This window comes from Thalassophryne amazonica, chromosome 5 (genome assembly GCF_902500255.1).
Source record: "Thalassophryne amazonica chromosome 5, fThaAma1.1, whole genome shotgun sequence".
NCBI classification, from domain to species: Eukaryota; Metazoa; Chordata; class Actinopteri; order Batrachoidiformes; family Batrachoididae; genus Thalassophryne; species Thalassophryne amazonica.
In genome coordinates, this window is record NC_047107.1 from 121,267,396 (window position 1) to 121,284,983 (window position 17,588).

The 17,588-nt window shown below is 39.8% G+C and overlaps 1 protein-coding gene across 5 annotated transcripts in view; it reads left to right on the forward strand.

Annotated features, from left to right (window-relative positions):
* Positions 1-17,588, forward strand: part of LOC117511217 (ral guanine nucleotide dissociation stimulator-like) — a 146,456-nt gene that overhangs the window by 59,893 nt on the left and 68,975 nt on the right. For 3 of the 5 annotated variants that reach the window (XM_034171214.1, XM_034171215.1, XM_034171216.1), the window contains exon 1: positions 16,805-17,103. The exons of the other annotated variants lie outside the window; for them this stretch is intronic. In XM_034171214.1, coding sequence (XP_034027105.1) covers positions 16,915-17,103 — 189 coding nt within the window. In that variant the 5' untranslated portion in view covers positions 16,805-16,914. Of the gene's footprint in view, positions 1-16,804; positions 17,104-17,588 lie in introns of those variants that run through there. 5 annotated transcript variants of the gene reach the window in all.

The following is a 17,588-nucleotide window of genomic DNA, read 5'->3' on the forward strand; positions in this document are numbered from 1 at the left end:
CAATTGCTTGTTAATGCAAATAGCTAATCAGCCAATCACATGGCAACAACTCAGTGCATTTAGGCAACTAGACGTGGTGAAAATGACTTGCTGAAGTTCATCAGAATGGGCAAGAAAGGGGGTTTCAGTGATTTTGAAAGTGGCGTGATTGTTGGTGCCACAGGCTGGTCTGAGTATTTCAGAAACTGCTGATCTACTGGGACTTTCACGCACTACCATCTCTAGGGTTTACAGAGAGTGGTCCAAAAAAGAGAAGACATCCAGTGAGCGGCACGTGTGTGGATGAAAATGCCTTGTTGATGTCAGAGGTCAGAGGAGAATGGGCAGACTGGTTGAATGGGCGACTGCGTGATGCCATCATGTCAATATGAACCAACATCTCTGAGGAATGTTTCCAACACCATGTTGAATTTATGCCATGAAGAACTAAGGCAGTTCTGAAGGCAAAAGTCTAACCCGGTACTAGCAAGGTGTACCTAATAAAGTGGCCCGTGAGTGTATGTTGATTTGTATGAGTTTTTCCAAAAGGGATCTCTGGTCACCTACTTTCAGACAAAATGGATTTTGGTCACATTTGTAATTTGTAATTGTGAATCTTTTATTTTGAATACTCAAAAACAAAATAGGATAACTATTGAGTTAATTTTTGGCCATTTGTAGGTTTGTGGTGTGTACTGGCCCTTGAATTTTTATTTATCATCATCATAAAAGTTGTCCATGCCTACTTTAGACATACATGAAACAGCTCAAAATAACAGTTTAAAGCCAGTTCATATCACATAAAACTCAAGGAGACAAAATCCTGATACTAAAGAAGCTGGAAAAAGATATAGATCATTTATTTATTTGGAATAAATGACTTAAATGGTAAATAGACTGCATTTATATAGCGCTTTTCCATCTGCATCAGACGCTCAAAGCGCTTTACAATAATGCCTCATATTCACCCATTCACACAAACGCACTCACACACCGATGTCAGGGTGCTGCCATGCAAGGTGCTCACTACACACCGGGAGCAACTTGGGGATTAAGGTCCTTGCCCAAGGGCTCTTAGTGTTATTGCAGTCAGGCTGGGGTTTGAACCGAGGATCCTCTGGTCTCAAGCCCACTGCTTATCTGCTAGACCATCACCTCCCCCAAGCTTAAGCATTCAAGAGATTATCAAAACAGTTGCAGCTCTTATTAATGACCAATCATTTGATGCGCTTGGGTTCAGTGCAGAAGGTTCCGGGTTCAAATCCCACCCCTGCCACATTTCTCCATGTAAGGTGGAGTTGCGTCAGGAAGGGCATCCGGCGTAAAACCTGTGCCAAATCAACTTGCAGATCCACCTTGGATTTGCTGTGGCGACCCTGAGTGCAAACAAGGGAGCAGCCGAAGGGACTTACTTTTTTATTTGATCTGTAGTGTGTTTGAGTTCGGTTAACAGATCTTTTTGAATCGTCTTGTTTTAATCTGTTGGAATGAGAGAACCCGGTGATGAGGCACTGGGATCTCGACCAACCTTCAGTTTGTAAGACTATACAAACGTCAATTTTTTTTCCTGTTCTTATTTACGATTTTACATCTGCTGCTGGTGCAGTCATTCAGCTTGAGGTGTGATGTGTTCATGGGCAGTTGTTCAAACCATCCAGCTTGTAATTGTCTTCTCGTTTATGGGTGAATGTCAAAGGGAAACTCTCCACTTGTTAGAGATACTGATCTTCTTTTCACAGCTGAGTCTGATGCTCGTCTGCACGTCTGAGACGATCCTGGTCATTTGAGACTTAAGAAATCTTGCGCTGTTTTATTTCATCCAAGGCTGTCATCCCTGACCATGAACAGAGTTTTTTTTCCTTAACCACATCTGTAAACCACATGAAACATGCTCTAAGAATAATATATGGATAATTTAATGTTCTGTCAGAATGAGGGATGGATGTCGCTGTCAGCTGTTTGTCTCTCTCTCTCTGCTGTTGAATTAAGTTTGTACTTTGTAATATTACTAAAGTTTATTTTGTTGGCAGTTGAACCCATTGGCATGAAGACGCCAAGAGCAACAACAGATTCAGCAATAGCAATTACCAAGAGCCCCCCCTTCAGCTGCTCCCTTGTTTTTTCACTCGGGGTCTCCACATCAGATCCAAGGCAGGTCTGCATCTTCATTTGGCACACGATTTACACCGGATGCTTTTTGTGACGCAACTCCACATTACATGTAGAAATGTGGCAGGGGTGGGCTTTGAACCAGGAACCGTCTGTGCTGAAACCAAGTCCATTTAACCATTTGGTCACTACCCCTCCCAGCTATTTTTTTATTTGCTCTTCTGTTTTTTTCTGTTTCTGTTTTCTATTTCTTCTATTTGTTAAGAAATTCTTGTAAAATTTGTAAAAACCTTGTAACTGTTAGAATGGCCTAAGCAGTGGGTCACCCCTCTTGAGTCTGGTCTGCTTGAGGTTTCATCGTCATTATCACCAGAGTGTGTTTTTCCTTACCACTGTCTCCTGTGTGCTTGCTCAGGGAGGTTGGTACGGTTAGACCTTACTCGTGTGAAGCACATTGCAACAGCATTGTGATTTGGTGCTATACAAATAAAATAAATTGAACAAAATTGAACTGAATAGACTATAGCAAATAAGTAAGTAAGCAATAACTCAGCAGTAGACTATAGCAGATAAGTAAGTAAGCAATAACTCAGCAGTAGACAATAGCAAATAAGCAAGTAAGCAATAACTCAGCAGTAGACAATAGCAAATAAGTAAGTAAGCAGTAACTCAGCAATAGACTATAGCAGATAAGCAAGTAAGCAATAACTCAGCAGTAGACTATAGCAGATAAGTAAGTAAGCAATAACTCAGCAGGAGACTATAGCAGATAAGTAAGTAAGCAGTAACTCAGCAGTAGACTATAGCAGATAAGCAAGTAAGCAATAACTCAGCAGGAGACTATAGCAGATAAGTAAGTAAGCAGTAACTCAGCAATAGACTATAGCAGATAAGCAAGTAAGCAATAACTCAGCAGTAGACTATAGCAGATAAGTAAGTAAGCAATAACTCAGCAGTAGACTATAGCAGATAAGCAAGTAAGCAGTAACTCAGCAGTAGACTATAGCAGATAAGCAAGTAAGCAATAACTCAGCAGTAGACTATAGCAGATAAGTAAGTAAGCAGTAACTCAGCAGTAGACTATAGCAGATAAGCAAGTAAGCAATAACTCAGCAGTAGACTATAGCAGATAAGCAAGTAAGCAATAACTCAGCAGTAGACTATAGCAGATAAGTAAGTAAGCAATAACTCAACAGTAGACTATAGCAAATAAGTAAGTAAGCAATAACTCAGCAGTAGACTATCGCAGATAAGTAAGTAAGCAATAACTCAGCAGTAGACAATAGCAGATAAGCAAGTAAGCAATAACCCAGCAGTAGACAATAGCAGATAAGTAAGTAAGCAGTAACTCAACAGTGGACTATAGCAGATAAGTAAATAAGCAATAACTCAGCAGTAGACAGTAGCAGATAAGTAAGTAAGCAATAACTCAGCAGTAGACAATAGCAATTAAGTAAGTAAGCAATAACTCAGCAGTAGACTATAGCAAATAAGTAAGTAAGCAATAACTCAGCAGTAGACTATCGCAGATAAGTAAGTAAGCAATAACTCAGCAGTAGACAATAGCAGATAAGCAAGTAAGCAATAACTCAGCAGTAGACTATAGCAAATAAGTAAGTAAGCAATAACTCAGCAGTAGACTATAGCAAATAAGTACGTAAGCAATAACTCAGCAGTAGACTATAGCAAATAAGTAAGTAAGCAATAACTAAGCAATAGACTATAGCAGGTAAGTAAGTAAGCAATAACTCAGCAGTAGACTATAGCAGATAAGTAAGTAAGCAATAACTCAGCAGTAGACTATAGCAGATAAGTAAGTAAGCAATAACTCAGCAGTAGACTATAGCAGATAAGTAAGTAAGCAATAACTCAGCAGTAGACTATAGCAGATAAGTAAGTAAGCAATAACTCAGCAGTAGACTATAGCAAATAAGTAAGTAAGCAATAACTAAGCAATAGACTATAGCAGGTAAGTAAGTAAGCAATAACTCAGCAGTAGACTATAGCAGATAAGTAAGTAAGCAATAACTCAGCAGTAGACTATAGCAGATAAGTAAGTAAGCAATAACTCAGCAGTAGACTATAGCAGATAAGTAAGTAAGCAATAACTCAGCAGTAGACTATAGCAGATAAGTAAGTAAGCAATAACTCAGCAATAGACTATAGCAGGTAAGTAAGTAAGCAATAACTCAGCAGTAGACTATAGCAGATAAGTAAGTAAGCAATAACTCAGCAGTAGACTATAGCAGGTAAGTAAGTAAGCAATAACTCAGCAGTAGACTATAGCAGATAAGTAAGTAAGCAGTAACTCAACAGTAGACTATAGCAGATAAGTAAGTAAGCAATAACTCAGCACTACACTATAGCAGATAAGTAAGTAAGCAATAACTCAGCAGTAGACAGTAGCAGATAAGTAAGTAAGCAATAACTCAGCAGTAGACAATAGCAAATAAGTAAGTAAGCAATAACTCAGCAGTAGACTATAGCAAATAAGTAAGTAAGCAATAACTCAGCAGTAGACTATAGCAAATAAGTAAGTAAGCAATAACTCAGCAGTAGACTATAGCAGATAAGTAAGTAAGCAATAACTCAGCAGTAGACTATAGCAGATAAACAAGTAAGCAATAATTAAGCAATAGTAAATGTGAATTTGAAGTTGCTCAGAGTTATATTTATTAATAATATGTTAATAAATTAATGTATTAATTATAATTATGGGGTCAGTTTGATTTTCCTGATAAAGGATACAATTCCCATTGCCTGGTAGAAATCAAACCTTTGACCCCAATGACCTTGACCTTCACCCAAATGATTGAACTTTGGCTGATGTAATCCACCTCCATACTTGAGCCAGGCTTGGTTGAGGAACCATTTTAAAGGTCATTCTGGGGTTGACTGCGATAAACATACAAAGTCTTGTAGAGATTAACCAACAGACAGATACACATACATATTTTTGTGTCTCATTTCTTTTTGGAGGTGAAGAACTCTTAACAAAACGATCCCCAGGCAGCATGATTTTTTTGTTTTTTTTAAATGGCAGGACCTTGGAGCTGTGACCTGAATGAAATAATGGCACAGAGTAAATCCACTGAACCCTGAGGAGGTTGTTTGAATAGGAAGCCTTTTTCTCTCCCCTCTGTGCTCGTTACTGGGAAACTGTCTCCTGGCCTTTACTTCCCAGTGCAGCAGGAACAGAGCGTCTCTGCTCCTTTCAAAATGAATCACAAGTCATTCATCAGAGCTTATTTTGTCAAAATGTTTTTCTGATAAACTAAATTTCTTTCACCTGCTGCATCTATATTTTCACTTGTCACCTTCCCAAAATGACCGTTGTCACCTCTTCTTAAGGCAGGTTCTTTCGGAACCATGTCTGAAAAAACAAGTGCAAAAACCTCACATTTCATCACCGTGAGTGAATGAGGTTTTGCAGAATTCATTATTTGTTACTTGCAAATTCATTATTCAATTTCAATTACAATATCCATTACAATTCACAATTCATTATTTGCTTTCAGATAAAGCTACATGGCATTTTTACCTGTCTGCTTGACAAACCTGTCATTAAAGCATAACCACTTTTTAACAACACAAATTATATTAATCATGAGGTCTCTGAACAGAGATCTTTGTAGAATGAAGGTTCAAGTCTTTAGGGTCTTGTTGCTTCCTGTCTTACTGTGTGGTTATAACACTTTGACTGTAACCAGTGATGTCAAGGTACAACTTTGTTGGTACTAGATCTCTTTGGCATATCCGTGGGTACCGCTGGAATGACTTTGTGTCAAATGAACAGCTGCTTAGGGAGACTTAGATGAGGAGGATCACTTCCATTTTGCGGTAACATCAGCTCTGACATCTAGGCTATGTGGTGCATTTGTCTGAGCATGATCCAGCACACAGGTAAACCAGTGTTGAGAAACCCAGTTTGGTGCCCACATGGCACCTGGCGGTGTCATAGTGGGTAGATGCAGTGACAGTGGACCTGACTTGATTTGTAGTTTTACTGCAGGCAGTGTTTTTTTTATTTTGTTTTGTTTTTTGTCTATGCATGTCCTTTTCAGCAGTTTGTGTAAGGAAGAATTTCTGTCGTATGATGCAGTTATGATAAGTGAGTAGGGCACTCAGGCTAAATTGATATTAACAGTATTATAATAACATAACAATAACAGTATTTTAATGCGACTAAGCATTTCCTCCCATTGAGGATTTTTGATACCTGAGTGATTGTGTACATTTTTTGGGCAAAACAACCATAATCTGTGGCAGAAGTAGTGTTATAGAACACTGTGAACTGGGAATGTTTTAAACATGTTTAAAAAAATTTGGTGATGTCTGGTTAAATAGTAATCTGCAAAAACATGAATAGCTGGATTTAACTGGTGCAGATTGAGGGTGCTCTTATGTCAAAGTGGCTGCAAGTGGACAGTGGGTATGATACGCAGTAATCGGGACCAACCGTTCTCTGAGCAGAAGCATCCTTACGATCCTCTTCTGCTATGAGAAACCCATGAAAAGCACAACACACTCTTCAGCAGAAGACAGTTTTGAGACATTAAAAGAAACACGTTAGCTTTTTGGAAAGGTGTGGGACAAACACGGCTATTTGAAAACAATTTGACTTTGAATTTGAATGATTTATTCGGCACATGCAGATCCAAAAACAACAAGGAATTTACAAAAAAGAAAAAATAATCCAACAACGAACCATGTGCCTGAAAGGGTGTAGGAAGAAGCAAAAGAAAACCATCATGTAAATGGGACTCATTCATACACTACAATATTCGATTACACTCGTATGTAAGTGGATATAAAGTAGTAGTTAATACATTTACCTATTATTTTAAAAAATCTGTTCCATTTTCATCAATTCTGATATCACAACCGTAATCTGCAATGAGAAATCACCCTCTGATGGGCCAAAAAATGTGAACTTGTCCTTTAAAATAACTCAAACTACTTATCACTGTTGCTGACTTGTAAATATATGAAGCTTGTTTTGTGAATAGTTTGTATAATATTTTGTGTATTGCTCTTCTGTCACTGCAACAGTAAAACCCAGTCTGTCACACTGCAAATGGTTTACTCACAAATGAAAAGTCTTGTCCTCATTGTTGGTCATTGGAAGGCAGAGCTGGATGAAGTCTACATTAAGGGGAGGTGATGGTCTAGTGGTTAAGCATTTGGCTTGAGACCAGAGGATCCTCGGTTCAAATCCCAGCCTGACCGGACAATCACTAAGGGCCCTTGGGCAAGGTCCTTAATCCCCTAGTTGCTCCCGGTGTGTAGTGAGTACCTTGCATGGCAGCACCCTCACATCGGGGTGAATGTGAGGCATTATTGTAAAGCGCTTTGAGCGTTTGATGCAGATGGAAAAGCGCTTTATAAATGCAGTCCATTTACCATTTAGTTCTAAGAATGGGGATGTTGTGATTTTCATCTATTGCTTCCAAACCACCCCACTTGTGTAATTTAAAGTCTGCAAAAATTCCCTTTTTGACTCAAAAATAGTTTAAAGGAAATGATGTGGTTTCTGTGTTTGTTTGTTTGTTTGTAATTGGTGGAAAACACAGTTTTATTGACATTTTTCATGAATGTTATTTCAGCCTTCAGACTTCTGAGTGGTTGAATCTTTCTTTGTACTTGTACAACACTGTTTGACTGACACATGCGTTGATTGGGGTTTTGTCAAAGTTGTGCAATTGTTGTGCGGTAACTGAAAACTCTGCCAGTGTTGCAGTAAATTCTGTGGCTCCTCAGATTCTATGACGTGGTATGAAAGTTTTTGCTTCTCAGCCCTTTACTAACCATATAGTATTTTGATAAGGTGGTACCCCCAAAAAACATTAGACAGGATTTTTAAAATTTGTAATCAGTCTGAGTGACTGACTTCAGTGTAACAGTAACAACACTGTGTATTTGGGTATTTAGGTATGTGTCAATTACAAATTAAATATTGTAACTGTGCTTGAATAGTTACGTAATTATCTCATATTAACACCCTGATCAAGTATTAATGGACTCAGATATCTACCAAGTGATCCAATATTATCATAATTATAATTGATATTATAATTATTGATATTTATCTTTATTCTTGGTTGTGTTGTTGTATGTCAGGATGGAAATAAAGGACTGGTTCCAAATTTTGTGGCCATGCTTTGTGAACCACCTGATCAATAAAAAAAGAAAAAAAAATAGAATTTTCCTACACAATTGTCACTGTGTGATGAAAAATCACTGAGTAAAAAGCGGCACTGGGGCTGTGAGTGACAGGTACCGAGTTCTTCATGGGGAAAAGGTTTGGGTTTGATCCATACCAGGATCAAGAAGAGCCCAAATGAATTCAGCATGAATAAATTAAGAAGCAACACATGTCACAAACAGCAGTAATGGGACATTTTATCTCTCCCCAGCTTTTTATTATTTAAAAGATGTGAGATTTTGAGGGTAGTGGTTTAATGGCAAGAAAATTGTGGATTTAAAAAAAAATATTATATATTTCTGAAACATTTCACATTATACATTTATTATGAAATATGTTGTACTATTAATATTATAAACCTGTTCTCAATAAAACATACTGCGGGCCATAAAATGCTACCTCGCTGGCCGTATGCAGCCCGTGTCATGAGTTTGAAACCCCTAATGTTAAATCTATAATTTCCAGGGGAACACTTAATGTAGACATCGCAGTGCACTAATTCCTCTTCATTGTAGATGCTGATCATCACGGAATTCCCTTTCACAGCTTTCATTTTCTATTTTGCTGTCATACTGTGCCTGACTGTTGCACGATTGCAGTGTTGATGTTGTGAAAGTTTGGTAACGTCTCAGAGAACCTATTAACCTTTGACACAGATCGCTTAACCTGCTCAGCTTTGAGGAACATTTTTGGTTGTTTTTCCATTGCTTAAGTAAATTTTTTTTTCCACTGTTGTTGCTCGATTTGTTGACTCAGCTGGTAAAGTAAACATGAACATCGATGAGAGTTCAGCCAATCTGCGACGAGGGGAGTAAGACCTCTGGAGCTTCATCTCCAGGTTTGCTGGATTCTGAAGTTGTTGGCCCAGTTTGGAGCAAATCCCCCAATGTGGTGCTGCTTGAACTGGTTTGCCTGTGGACTGCCTGTCCGGACAGGTGTCTGCTGGGACGGTTACTGCTGGACAGATGTAAGGACGGACAGACAGGTCAGCATTTACTGAATGTTTGTTTGTAATTTCAGGTTGAATCTTAAATGTTAAAAGTGGCCGAGGTGCTGGTGGTTCAGAGTTTTTGCTTGTGGCTTTCTGATGTGAAAACAGTCTCAGAATATCACTCTGCTTGGATGTGAATCAGATTAAGTCACTATGTGAATAATTATAGTCAGTTTCATGCTGTGATTGTAAGATAACTGTTATATCAAGATGACCAAACCATTTTCTTGTTTTAATTAACCAGATAAACAATTCACATTTAATTCACACAAAATTATTGGCACTAAATGTGTAATCTTCCCAATTTTTATTTTTTATTTTGATACCCCGTCACACATAGCCAGAATCACGTAGAATGGCATTAGAATGACGAATGGGCGCACATCCAAAAGTGTTGGGTTTCAGTTCCAAAACGTTCTGACAGCCATCTGTGAGAGTCCACACAGTTGGTCAAAATCAGCCAGCGGCCCAGAGTGTGATGCACATGTTCAAAACCCTCCGGGCGCTGTCAAGATGGGGCAGCTATCTGATGGTGGTCCATGTGCAATCTGACAACCATCTGACCGCAATTTACATATTCCAATGGCGGAAAAACAGGATCCAAAATGATTTGAGTGAATACGAGGGCACCTCGAGATGGATCTGGCATAGCTGTCCAAAGGAAGTGTTGAAACTTATGTGGCACGCTTCATCATAATAATAATGATGAATTATTACCATATACATTGAATGTGAACAGCAGCTATCAAACCAAAACCGCCGCAAATCTGAACAAGCCGTTATATCCACAGTAGACCTTACAGTACAGATATTTGTCCATTCCTCCCCATGGGCGACGTAAATAATGTGAATATTGTCTCCATCATATCTGCATATAATGTGGGCAGCTGCACCTCATCCATGGTGCGCAGTAACGTGTCATTGCATGTGTCAGGCTCAGAGCTGAACGGATCTCACGCTGTAATATATGATCACCTTCTAACTCTGTATGAGATATGACATGGAACTGTTGTGTCAGGCTGTGACAGCATTAATAAACATGAATCTCACCTCCAACAGTGGTCCAGGAGTGTCTCACAGCGCGGACGTGGGCGTGGACTGCAGCCTGTGGTTAAAATCCTCTCACCCAAAATAAAAAAATAAGTCCCATGTGATAATCCAACCATTGCGGTGTTCAGAGTTGTGTTGTGCTGCTGAAGTGAGCAAAAAAGAAAAAAGAAATCAAAATTCCCTGGAAAGGCGCTCCATCTGATGCAGGGGACAGCATGGCCCAATGCCAGCAAATTTTCAGTGAAGCTGTCCAGTGGCACGCACGCGCAGGTGTGCCTCTCGCGCGCTTAGTGGCTCATGCAGCGTTATGCATACACACACACACATACACACACACACACACAGCTAAGTGATAATTGCAGCCCCACACTGTGCACGGAGCGCACATGTGCCACATGTGCGTGAGGAACACAGAGCTGCCTCCCACTCTGGGCCCGTGTTTGCCATCCAGACGTTTGGACATCGGGTAGTCTTCAGCGCCATTTATGGCTGCCTGACAGCAGTCTGTGTCATCTACCTGTTGTCTACATGGATGTCATCATGCAGGTGTGGACGAGATCATCCGGAAGCGTTCTGTCACTGGTGCCCGCCCACGACTCTTTTCCTCCTGACTGTGTCGGATTATGGCAATATTTGCTTTGACGGGCATGGTTCCTGCACATTCTTGCTATGTGTGACGGGGGCTTTAGAGTTCTCCTCAATGAGATCTGGTGGCTTATGGATATAGATTACAAGATGTGTCCGGTTAGTGGGATCAGGAACTGGTCTGCAAGAAACGTCCCACTAGTCCTAGTCCTAGTATTTAGGGGAGCATGTTGAAGTTGTTTTTACATTTATGGTAGGCTTACAAAAGTGTGGCAATTAAAAAAAAATTTAATTATGATGAATTACCATTATTTGTTGATTTTCAAGTCAACAGATTTATAGACAACAGTACAATTAAATGTGATTAATGATGTATGTCAACAGCGTCATATGTTTTATTTTTGTAAATTGAACAAAAAAGGATTTGTTTGTAGCTATTTGAAAGTATTGCATTTATTTGTGAACTTTAAATTTGGGGTTGTAATACACACCATCAAGTAATAAACAGAGGTTAGGAGCAGTGGACTCTAGGACCAGTGGACCCTCCCCGAGGGTTACTTTACTTCACTCTGTGCTTTCCTTCCTTCACTATCTTGTACGCTGCACAACCTTTGGCTCCCCTGGTCATGCCCCCTTCCAGAGACTTCCAAGCACCTGCTTCACATCACCCTAATTTGTTTGCTCCTTATTTAAACCATCACAGTCTCACAGCTCACTGCCAGTTTGTCATCGTTAGTACACATCCTAGTCCTTGTATCCAGTCCTGTTTTGCCTAGCCGTGTGTTTTGAAATCTGCTCTGTTTTTTGACTACGCTTTTTGCCTCTTCCCTGATGTCCATGGTTGCTCATGCTTCTGAACCCTGCCTGCCTAACCCTGCTTGTTCCTCCGCTCAGCTGACTGATCACCCATGTACCGTACCTCAGCCTGAAATAAAGACGACGTTTGCTTTTACACGTGAACCTGATGTGGGAGTCTGCATTGCGGGTCCAGCCGCTTCAGGGGGCTGGCAGCCGCCCGACCTGACAGTTGGTTTGTGTCTTCTTCCAAGTGGACTTCGTTGTATCTTGCTGGATGTGGTTGCAGTTTGTCCCCCTTAAATTAGCTCCTCCCTGTCTACCAAAGTATGTATCTGCTTAAAAGTATGTGTTTGTGTACAAAGGAAAGAGTAGGAAAGTCAATCGAGACATTTGCATCATGCTCCCCAGTGGGCAGTTAAACATATCGGGGCGTCTGCCAGAGAAGCAGCAGCAGCATGACGTCCTCTGTTATTGATTTCCAGCAGATGGAAGAAGTGCTTCAGCTAAATCACAGCTCACTCATATTTGGCTGCTCCTTCCACCGCTTAAAGATTTTCATCAATTTCAATCCATAAGAGCTTTTTTCTGGATGTCAGAAACCAATACTAATGTTTCTAAATTATTCTTGAAAATCCTTTTGAAAAAGCATTTAAACCATTACAGGACACTAGACGTGAGCTAAAAGGAGAGTGACTGTAAAATCTCAAATAAAAATCACATTTAAAATCAGGCATGCAAGACTAAATGTCAAAGTCAGCTTTATTGTCAAATATGCTATACATGCTTGACATACAGCACAGGTGAAATTTCAGTCCTCTCAGACCCATGGTGCAGAGTAAGAATAAAAACTGCTATTAAGCTACGTTTAAAAAACAAAAATTACCTTAAATACTTCTGATTTGCAAAATAAAAATAACAAAAACAACAAATGTGTAAATCAATAACAATGAATGTAAATCTTGGCAGGTGTGTCTTTAAATCACCTGCTGATGCTGCCAGATTCTTGCCAAAAAGAGGCATATAAAGATTGAAAAGTCAAATTTTTTTATTTATTTATTTTTTTTTTAATGTTTCTGACCTCAGTTTGCTTATTGGGATTCAACCTTGTAAACCAAATTCATTTGTGTTCTCTAAGTGTAATGCCCTGGTCACACCGAATAATAAAGCCATGAATAATGAGCCATTTATGGATTTGCCAGAAATTTCAGTGGTTATTTGAATAATGACGTATAAATCTATCACGTATCCGCTAGAAAGAAGCCTGTATGTGCCTCTTTGTACCTCACATGTGCCAGGTGTCAGCCTCTAATCAGTCACTGTTATTTGAGCCCCATTCGGTCTCGAATGGCTCGTGTCGCTGCATATGATCCACATCAAGCCACATATGATCCATGTAGCGCCATGTAATGCAACATTGGTGCACGTTTAGGCATGGATTTGGTCCAAACCTCCAGCTGTCCCACACTTGGTCCCTTTAAAGTGTGGATGTCACATTTTTTAAACGCAGTCCAAAAAAGATGCTGTGGTACATCCGTGCATCAGGCTGCGGTTCACCTGTGTTACAGAGTCATTAAATGCGCTTCTTCTTGCTGGCTTTATTTCTTCCGCGGATCCGACATTTAACTTTGTGTTAATCCATTATTGTCTGCAAAATCGCTCTTTTGCATGCTCACGTTCTACATAAATGCTCGTCTTCATTTTGACTGTGGTGATTTCAACTTTTAACTTTGTGTTCATCCGTTATTGTCTCCAAAATCGCTCTTTTGCATGCTCACGTTCTGCATAAATGCTTGTCTTCATTTTGACACCAGTGATCTAACTTTTAACTTTGTGTTCATCTGTTACTGTCTGCAGAATCGCTCTTTTGTGCGCTCTCATTCTGCGTAAATGCTCATTTTGAGTGCAAGTCATTGCGTCAGTGCACACACAGGAGCGAGGAGCTCATCTGATCCATTATAACAAGATGTTAATTCTATCAAACATACTTTTACAGCTGCTTGTAAAGAAGGAATGAACATGCAACTGTTTTATCAAGCAATTACAGTATAAACATTACAAATACTTACCTTTTAAGCTGTTCCAAATATGTTCTCCACTTCATGTAGCAGGAGAGAGGGAAAAAAAAGGGTCCAAATGAAACAGTCGTCTGTGATTCCAGAAGCGATTAGAGGTGTTTTCAACAGATAAACGCTGACAGAAAATGATTAATCTGCTACAAAATATTTATTTTATATACAGCATCCAGCGCACAAAGCAGGTGGGATTGTCACAACAAAGTGCAGAAGAGGACGGAGCCAAAATAGGTGTCCTCTCCTTGTAGCTACCAGGTGCTCGAATAATGGGCTTTTAACAGCCTCATCCTCACCACAAACACGCCTCTAACTACCCCATGCTATTGTTGCTAAGTTTTGAATTTCTTGAAATTAGCGCCACGCTCAAAGATGAGCCTTGTTAGCTGAATATTCTGCCTCTAAGAGCCTCTCAGAGCCACTAATCTCCCATGATTGTTGAATAACTGGACTCTTACCAAAAAAAAAAAACAAAAAAAACATGCTACATTGCTCATTATTCATCCTTCATTATTTGTTGGGACCAGACTTAAATCCATCAATTTAAAATTGATTGCGCCATGTCTTCACCGGTCACATTTTTGCTTCTTTGGTGCCAGGGATTCATGCTCCCGTGCCTTCTGTTGTGATAAATATGTTTGAGCCTTTCTCAAAAATGAGGGTCCTTAACTTTTTAGCCCGCACTAGTAACCAGTAACAGTGTGGTAAGGCAGCAACTACTGATTTCTCTTTTTTATTCAAGACTTCTGGCTGCACTGAAAAATGCAAAAGGCTGAGTCACTATGTCCTTTTTGGGCTCCTGTACCAACATGGCACTGCAATATGGCTGCCTCCATAAGGGGACCTGCTCCTATGATCAAAATGAAGTGCTCATTCATTGTTTCAGGCATTTATACTGCAATGAACAGATGGTTATGAATGCTATATTCTATGTCTACTAATGCCTCTAAATTCTGCACACTGTAGCTTTAAGAATACCTCAGTTCTTGCATGTTGTGTTGATTTTTGTTAAACGTGTGTATAAAAGTGCTTTGACAGGAACAACAACATAGCATTCCCTTTTGCTGACGAAGGAAACAACCAGTGTTTCTTTTCAGAGTGGGAAAAACTAATAAGCTGCCAGTGAGGACACAAAATGTGTGAAACAGAAAGCATGACTTTAGGAAAATGAGTGTTGTATTACCCGTTCTCTCCCCATCACGTCCCTTGTCTCTTGGCAGGTGTGAGTTATGGGGCAGATGTTTTCTTCTGGATCTTATGAACCACTTTCACACCTGTTGTTTCCACGGTGTGACAAAAAACAACAAAACAGCTGCAGTTGTTCATGTGACAATATGACAAACTATCCTCCACGATGCAATGGATGTTTTTTGCTTCGTTGTCACGAATGATGTGCATTTAAATACTTTTATTTATTTATTTTTAAACCTTGTTTTGGCGTGAGTCGCCTGTTCCTAATATGGACCAGGAGGTGGCAGTGTTACATGCCAAATCAACAGACTGATTTTGTGTGTCTTTAGATATTTGACTGTACAATGTATAAAATAAATTCCCCATCACACATCTGTGCAACTCCATGTTGCCTTTGGATGAACCGCAATGACAGTGACTCAGAATCAGAAGCTCGTAGAGTCCCAATGACAAAATATGAAGTTTTGACCTTTAGCCTTGCCCTGAGCTTCAGTTTGAACACACTTTAACATATCTTGGCCCTTAAAAGAACTCTACAATCTTTAAGAACTGATCTGAAATCAGTCAGGTTTTAAAGTTGTTTTTTTTTTTTTTTTAATCTGTCTGCTTATAGTGATACTGAACTCAACTGGCTGGAAGAAACCATTTGAATTTTTTTGCAGCTGCTTGCACCATTTGCTGTTAAAATGGTTGTTTCACCTCCCTGTTTACGTGTGTTTGTAGTTTGCAGGCAGATTGTGTTGTCCTGATGCCTGGGGCAGAGTCACTTTGTTTGCCCTTTGCTCTGTGGTTTTTCTGTCACGCAGACAACAAAAACATGTTGCCATCATTTCCCAAACACGTGAAGTCAGACTGGGGGAGTCAATGCTGCCTTTGGGGACGCCTCAGACACTTGTAGATTATCTTCTACCTGTTGTTAGCAAATAGTGGATTTTGTAGCAGGAACACTTTTGCTGATTTTCTCTGTAAATTTTGTTCATTCTTCTATAACGTATACAACCTTGAAATCTATTAAAGTCCTTGTTGGAACATTATGTTTAAATATTAATTTTTATTAAGCATTTCACTAAATTTAATTGATGTACTATGCAACTTTTTCTATAAATGTTATACATTTGTGTTTGTAGCATTACATTTTGTACCATGACATCATGGCTATAATCATAATACTGTATTGTCTCTAACATTGTAACATAATTTTCATTCATTTTTTTTCCTCATACAGTTTTTGCATGGCAATTTTCTTTTTTATGAAAAACTGGCTTTATTTTCAAAAGAACATTTTTTCTGATAATTCTAATAATATTATGGCTTAGTATTTGTAATTTATGACAATTGGAATTTTTGTTGTTATAATTTTTATTAAATGAAATCGATATATGTCCTTGACTCCTTTTGAAATAATTGTCTCAGCAACTGATTGCAAGCAGAATTACACGCATAGATGATGGCAAGGGAAACCAGAATAAACATGAAATATTTTAATCTGTTTAATATGTGCTATTTGAGTTAAAAGAAAATTCTCACCTGTATTTATAAAAGGATAACTGAAATCACAATATAAAATATCAAGCCATGATGATCAAAAAAACAAATGGAGGACTTCAGATCAAAACTGTATTTTTATTTCTGAATTTATTTTAAATAATTTGTTTTGAACAATCTTATTCCCACTGACCACGCTAGAGCGAATCATTTTCCATCAGATAGTTCGATGGTGATATGTCTTACTGTTCCTGAAGGCAGCACACGCCGGTGGGCGGGGTTTAGGGCAGCCCTGAGTCAGTCGTTGTTCTCCCCTGAAGAACTGCGCTCCGCGGCGGGGATTCGGCGGAGCCGTTACAAGTGGACTAACCCACGGGGTTAAAGACGGAAAACACGCCCGGAAGCATGACCGAGTCCTGGCTGTGACCGAATGCTGGACTCTGCGGGCATCCATGGTCTTTTTCCCGGGGATGCAAGCTGAGGCGCAGCGCGTCGGGCCGGGACAGCTGCTCGAGATGTTTGACTCTTCGTGGAGGGTTCGGAGCATTTGGGACGCCGTGAGGCTGGAGGTGTCCGAGGAAAGCAGCCCGGTGGTCCTTCACAGCTTCACCCACCTGGACCCGGACCTGCCGCTGCTGGAGGTGAGCGGGAGAAGGCCGGAGGAGAGTGAGGTGTGGGCGGCGTGACGAGGCGGCTGCGGTCCGTTAGCTGGTGCTCAAAAAACTAAAAAAAGTTCAACAGTAATTCACCTTTAAAATAAAAAGTCATATTTATTGTTTACCTGTATAACACGAGATTACTGTGAAACATGAAAAATGATAAAATTGAAGAATAATAAAAAATGGCAATTTTCCTTGAGTCCAGAATTAAATGGACTGCATTTATATAGCGCTTTTCCATCTGCATCAGACGCTCAAAGCGCTTTACAAGTATGCCTCACATTCACCCTGATGTCAGGGTGCTCACTACACACCTGGAGCAATCGGGGATTAAAGGCCTTGCCCAAGGGCCCTTAGTGATTTTCCAGTCAGGCGGGGATTTGAACCCATGATCTTCTGGACTCAAGCCCAACACCTTAACCACTAGACCATCACCTCCCGAGTTGAGTTAGAATGGCACTGAGTGC